The sequence below is a fragment of the Ictalurus furcatus genome, chromosome 20 (genome assembly GCF_023375685.1).
Source record: "Ictalurus furcatus strain D&B chromosome 20, Billie_1.0, whole genome shotgun sequence".
NCBI classification, from domain to species: domain Eukaryota; kingdom Metazoa; phylum Chordata; class Actinopteri; order Siluriformes; family Ictaluridae; genus Ictalurus; species Ictalurus furcatus.
Genome location: NC_071274.1, coordinates 16436773 through 16444004, shown reverse-complemented (window position 1 = coordinate 16444004; position 7232 = coordinate 16436773). Strand labels below are relative to the sequence as shown.

Genomic DNA, 7232 nt, shown 5'->3' with positions numbered 1-7232 from the left:
TGGTGGAGCAGGACGACATTAGTAATTACAACATAGCCTCGAAAAAATTAAGTTGAGAACTTCATAATAGACAATTGAGCTTCACCATCAATCTGTAGACGTACATTTGTTCACCTGTGTTTGATACATAGAAGAGCTAATATCATTAACCAGGGCTGCCAGGTATCAGCAAAATTTCCAGCCCAACTACATCTCAAACAGCACACAAAAGTCCTGAAACTGGGTTAAAATATTCAGGCATTGAAAACAAGAGACACTTTTTGCTTTTTCTCCACCACTGAGTGGGAAACGAGGTCACCATGGTGCACACACATTTCTGACATTATACAATCCATAATCCCCCTTTCCCTCTTTGCATATCTTTGTAATAGATTTTACGGTAGAAATGGTTCTGTACATCTTAGACACACTGTGCAGTAATACATTGCCTTTGTTTGTGGAAAATTATTAGACTGAATTCCAAATCAAGATCTTGGAGGCCAGAGTATTTTTAAATTACCCCAGTTTGTTCGGGGAAAAACACTACCCTGGCAACCCTGTCATTAACATGTCATTAACATTAAATTCTGCTTCTCTTCTGAACATGGGGCAGCGTGATTTGCCCCCCCATAGGCCTCTATTAGCGGTTGATGCAGTTCCCATTTCTGACCACTAGGAGCAATAATAACTCTAAATGGGGGCAGTGAACATCTAGAAAAGCGAGCAAATCAGTTGAATCTCTAAAGTAGCACAAAAAAAACCCCAACTGTTTTTTTGTTTGTTTGTTTGTTTGTTTGTTTTAATTGTTGGTCAATTAGTATTTCAATGAAATTAAAAATGTATGGATTTGTGAATGAGGACCGTATAAATATTACCATGTGTTGAACGGCTGATATACATGTATATGGAGGGGCTCTGCTCCACCTGCCTATATGGACGAGCGGAAACTGAAACAAGCACAGATTAAGCACACAAAAGCTTCATGCTAATAATAACCTGCTAATCCCAGCATTCACAAGACATGTACAGGAAGTACAGGAGAAATGCCCAGAGCACCTGTGGTAAATGAGTTGTGCATGAGTAATGAGAAATCAAAGCGAACTGAAAGTATGAGCAGCGGCTGTGAGTTGCATGATCTTCGCAAACAGAAAGGTGTGCTTTGGACAATGGCGTGAGATCATGTGAGCACCGGTCTCATTCTTCCATAACTGTATAAAATGCTTAGATGGTTAAATCACTGCAATTGCTTTAGGAGGTTAAAAAAAGCACAATATGCACAATGTAAATGCACAGCTACAGTTCTGTGGGGACTTTTTACCCTACACTCTTTTCACTCAAGCATTTCTTAGACAGAAATTTTTAACTGTATAAGTAATTAATCATGACAAAGATAATTTGGGACATATAGTGTATAAACCTTTGCCTTTTTTTATTGTTTATATGGCTTGGCGCCTCTTTAACTGTCTATAAAGAGATATCGATAGATATCTAGTTAGTAAAGAATCGGTACTTGAGTAGAATTAAAGGAAAAATCCACCCTGAATGACTTGCATATTAATCTTTATATTTAACATGATGTCAAAGATTTGTAATGAATTTCTGAGCTTTTCAGGTTCATTGATGTTATGATGCATTTTCCCACAATGCCCTTCAACTACATGCTGATCTTGATGCTAGTGGGATTCATCCCTTGCTTCATCATTAGTCCTTTAATCTGTCCAGCTCTTTCATCTTCTTATACGTACACTCTACTCAAACAGGTCAGCTTTTAAAAGCTTCAACTCGTCCATCAACATGATCATGCTCGTCATCCGGTAGATTGCTAACTAGCCAAGCTGACTATCTGCTGTAAGTAAACTGTTTCTTATATCTGCATTGCATTCTGCATGCTCGGAGTCCAGTGTTTGCTGTCTCCACTACTTCTATGCTGGATTTCTCATATGACACTGAACGGTGTTGGAAAAAAGTAAGTGGGAAAAGAATATCTTTTTGTTTTAGGAGCTAACAGTGGAACCTGACCTTTATTCCTCATGTCTGAGACTGTTGAACATTTTTTGCTCCTATTAAACACTGCTGTAACTGCTCTAACAATGTCTCTGTAACATCAGAGTCCCCGAGGTGTTATTCCTTCTCACAGAAATAATGAAAATACAGCAACAACCAACAAATCAGGAAAAAAAATCGCTAAACACATCACAAATATTTCAACATAAAATTTTTTAATGTATTTCAGGGTGGAGTTTTCGTATAAAGCTAATGAAGAGGGCATGCATCATTCACTCGGATTTTAGTAGTCAAATCACAAAACAATATTCTGGAAAAATCTTCAATGTTTGAGAAATATTCTCAGGAGCTCCTATTTTTCTCAGCAGTGCTGTATAGGACTTTTTTTTTAAAATTATTAAATCTTTTTAAAAGTGAAACATTAATAAAAGTCATTAACGCTATCTGAAGCCCAGGAGGGAGATGGACGAGGCACTGACCTCGGCTCTGACACTGTGGGGCCTGCCGTATCTACTGAGCGCAGGCGCCTCCGGGCCATTCCGCCGGCCTAGGGACCACTCCTCCTGCCTCCGGCCGGACTGTGAGTGAGGGAGGGAGGAGAGGGAGGAAAGGGAGGAGGAGAGGACGGGTGGACAGGGGTGGTGGGGGTCAGGAGTGAGGTGGTGGAAAGTGGAGAAGGAGGTAACGAGGGGAAGGAGGTGCATGGAGTTGATTGGTGAACGACAACAAACGGAAAATTCACACGATAAGACACTGAATACAAAATAATAGTACAAAAAATGAGTACTGCTTAACATATATATAAAAAAAAATTAAAAAAGACAAATGGCTGACAAGCACAATAAAGTAAGAGATGGCAATGGAACCATGATGGATCAAGACAAAATGCACAGAGATAGAAACAGGCAGAGCGAGCTACAAGATGAAGAAAAGCGCAAAAAGGAAAACCAACTTGAAGATAATGGCGTAGGAGAGAGACGAGAAGAGGACGAGTATGAAAATGAACAGAATCATGGGCTGAAACATCTGAAGGAAATACAAAGAAAGAAAGAGAAACAGATAGAAAGAGAGAGAGAGAGAGAGAGAGAGAGAGGGAGAAGGGGCCAGGAGAAAAGAAGAATGCAAAACACTTGTTATGAAGCGCATGCAATGAGGGATACATGAGTCTAAAAAACCAACAACCGAAACTGTGCAGTGAGCACTATGCTTAGCACTAAAGACATGCACGCACGAGTATGTGTGTGCACTTCAGCCATACTGTAAAAGCAGCATGCACATGAGATGCAGTTCTTAGCCAAAAGTCTTATATATTAAAGATCTTTACCATGAACCACTGAGTTTTATCTGACATCACAATAAATGTACAACATACAGCTCATGGCTTCATGATTGATGTAATGCCTGTACCGGTGTATGGTTTAAGTGTGCCGTTACATTGACGTAACTACTGTACTTCAGCGTAAGACAAAATGTGAAGATATTTAGAAATTGGACTAACTGTAGTGTTTTATTGTTTGGGCCAAGGGATCAATATTGGCCAAACCTAAAGCAGCAATATAAAAACCACCATATTACATTCAATAAATAATTCTCAGAGACTAATAGAATATAGCTGGGAAGAACTCTTCTAAAAGGTTTGTTCAAAACTGGAGCCCAGAAATAAGAAAATGACTTTTAAACATGCAATAACACTTAATAGTTTTCCCCATTTTCTCCTCAATTTGGTCCCACCCACTAACCAGCTCTTCCCTATGACACAACAGCTACCAGCCACAGATGGTGAAGACTAACACACGCTTGTTCAGAGACATGACGCCAGCCAAACTTTTACTCATTCTACATTACAGCTGCACAACACACTTGGAGGAAAGTGCTATCTAAACTCTTTCACATACACGAGCTCACATACACCCACGATTGGCCAATGTTGCTGTGATTGAAAGAGAGACTATGCCATCCCTACTACCCTGAGAGCTTTCTCGGCTCCTAGGATGGCCATGGCACTGATGGGATTTGAAATTGCAGCAGGGTTGCTGCTTTTCTGTTGTACCTCTTGAGGGCCATCCAGTGCTAATTTTGTTTCATCTGATCACCAATACTTTGTAGTTAGAGAAACATGCTGTCATACTCTACTCGTTTGATAACATTAGCTAAAAAGTAACCATTCTAGGGGATAAAACATTCTATATCCTAGGAAAAGCTGCATTTTATAGTGTCTGTCCTGTTAAGCAAATATGATACTAGCTAGCTAGATATAGCATACCCAATGATGACCGAAGTCAATGAAATTCTATGTAGCATATTAAATGTGCTTATAAGAGTAACGTTATCAGTGCTAGTTCTTTGACATCAGCTTAATGTGTCACAGAATGAGCCTCTGTCCTTGCTCCTGCAGGCCAAGACAAAGCAGGAGCAAGGACAGAGGCTTATTCTGTCACTTTTGACTTATTATTATATCCTAGTCATTACAATCCTTTGCTAGACCCCTGTTTTTACACAGTCTTGCTTACGTAGAGTTGTTTTCTAATTCCCTGTTTCCCTAGCTTCTGTGGCATCCCAATGATCTGTCTGAACTCTCCTTTACCGAGTGCTTCCTGAGTCAACATGGATATGTTAGAGCAGGGAAAACACTAACATGCAGGACAGAGGTACTCCAGAAACCACAGAACGCATTACCGTAGAGTAACCAACAATGCACTGCTCTTTAAATAACAGCTGATAACATTAAGTGACAGCTAAATACTCTTACCCAGTGTGCAAGTGTGTTTCCTTTTCTGTGCTAGCTTTCAATAGTTGTAGTATGCTGGATGAAGTACTGTATGCACTCAAGTCCTTTCGTGGAACTCCTTTTGTCCACTTCTGGACCCTGACCCAGCAGTTCAGCGAACAGGTATGAGTGAGCAAGCAAGGAGAAATGCAAGAGGGCCACTTTGGATGCATGGGTAGATTCAGATTTGTACAGACAACGGCATTTATAAGGTGTGGGTGGGGCTGTGTGAAGATCACCTGGGGGGGTCTTTGATCGACTTGGATGGTGGGTGTTTATGTGTATGTTTAATTATGTATGGATTTGTCTATAGATTTGGGGTATAACAGCCTACAAAACCTAAATTCATGACCAAATCATGACTGTTAAACGGTAAATTAATTTCTTTTTGTATATATACTGTATGGTACCATCAGATACTCTGAAATGGAAAGTAACATGCATCTCACTGGTTTTTCACCGAAAAAATATCCGACTGGAAGTGTTGGGATGAGTTTGCAAATGAACATTTTTAAATTTCTGAAGTAAAAAAACTAAAAAAAAAAAAAAAATGGAGTGCAAGCTGAAATGCTTTCCATGACTGAAGCAATGAAACTGCACTATGTGCTGTCAAGCTGTAAATGATTCCCATGCTTAGACATGCCAGTATGTATGTCTAGAAGCAACAATACTGTCTCAAATTATAATTAATTGTCATCAAATGAATGACGCACCCAGTCTGTCTTTACCAAACAGTATAAAACGAATATCTCTGGAGACCAGTTTTGTGTTTGTGGTGGATTTCTCCTTAAGGGATACATGCCAGGCATGATTAAGTGATTAGTTTTGCTTGTTGAGTTTTGTTCAATATAAAGATTCTTGGTATGCTTAGAAAGAAGGAAGCAGCAGAAGGTCAGCTTAATCATGTCTCGATGTAGCAGTGACAGGAGACGCAGCAAGGCTTGGGAGAAGACAGACATGTGTAAAATACGATCTACCTGAAAGTCTGTACACAGGTCCCTTCCCAGAGTTCCAATAGGCGAGTCGCGGGACATGGACGTGACGGTTGACAAAAAGCTGCTCGACTCGGTTAGATTAGGCATTGGCGAAAGTTCATCGCTGCGGTCCCTCAGACCTTCGGCCAGGTGGTCCACTTTCTCCATGAAGGCATAAAGCTCTGCCCGGAATGTCCGCATGCGAGCATTGATGGCATCTAGCACCTGAGACTGCGAGTCAGGCTTGGGTTCAGCCGAGTCTCCGTCACCCCTGAAGTCAGAGCCTTCACCCACAGAGTCGGCTCCGGTCACAACAAGACGCCCCTCACAGATCAGACTGTTTGTGTCTGAGATGAGCCTCTCCACTGTCTTTCCCAGCCGCTCAGCCTCCCGTTTAATTCCACCAAGCATCTCGCGATCCTCCCGTCTCCGCTTTGTGAGCTCTACCCCTCCAAGCTCGCCCATATCTGACCCCTTCCCAGCGCTCCCAAAACCTGAGGTGGCTGTCTTCTCAAACAGGTCCTCAGAGTCGCTCTCTCCACCCACCGGACCTTCTCGTTTGGGGTGGAGTAGTAAAAGCCGGCCTGTCTCATCCTCCTCAGCGTCCCTGCGGCCAGCGTCGCTATCGGCATCGCTATCACGAGGACTTGCAGAATGAAGGCCTAGGTGTGCAGCTAGATCGCAGCGCTGCATGTTTGAGATCAGTACACGGTTCTCGTACTGCAGCTTCATCACCTTCCCACTCAATTCGTTAATCTGCATCCGGGCAGATTTCAGCTCCTCCTGTAGTGACACTATGCCACCCATTGACATGCTTGCACCACTGTTTCCAGGCTTCAGCATGGCCAATGCACCTCCACCCTCTACCTCCTCAGCCTCACCATCCGAAGGTCCAAATTTGAAGCGATTGAGCTCGGTGGTCAGCTGCTTGTTGCGGTCCTCGATCTCGGAAATGGAGCGCCGTAGCAACTCAGCCTCCTCCTCCACAAACTGCAAGTGGCGTCGCAGCTCAGTAGCAGACTCTGGAGCGTCTGCGCCAAATGGAGATGAAGGCACGCTGGAGAAAGGTTCACGGCCAAAGCAATCACGCTCATACTGGCAACGCAGGTCCTCGTTCTCAGCTCGCAAGCCTCGGTTCTCCACTTCAAGCTCCACGATCTTTCGGCCCAGGATATTGGCCTCCTCCTCTACAAGCTTGAGGCGTAGCCGGAGTTCGGCTTCACGTGTGCTGTGTGGTCCACCACCCGGTACCTCAGCCAGGGGTAAAGGGCTGTCAACATCACCGTACACAGACTTGTATTTCTGCAGCTCTTGCTCCAGCTCATCCTTCTCGCGGCCCAGCTTGGCCATCTTCTTGCGCATCAGAGCTGATTCTTCTTTAGAGAACTGCAGCTGACATCGCAGGTCAGCACTGTCCTCCTGCACCAGGGGAACAAATATCATTGTTCTTTTACAATTGTATTGTTAAATTTACAAATCATTTATCATTATGCTTGATGAATTCGTAT

General features: G+C 42.8%; 1 protein-coding gene across 1 annotated transcript in view; it reads right to left on the bottom strand.

The window, feature by feature from the left end:
* The window catches only part of LOC128623870 (microtubule cross-linking factor 1), a 66057-nt gene that overhangs the window by 18631 nt on the left and 40194 nt on the right, over nt 1-7232 (bottom strand). The window contains exons 5-6 of the mRNA XM_053651009.1: nt 5728-7143; nt 2463-2561 (exon numbers count right to left, since the gene is read on the bottom strand). Coding sequence (XP_053506984.1) covers nt 2463-2561; nt 5728-7143 — 1515 coding nt within the window. The remainder of the gene's footprint in view (nt 1-2462; nt 2562-5727; nt 7144-7232) is intronic.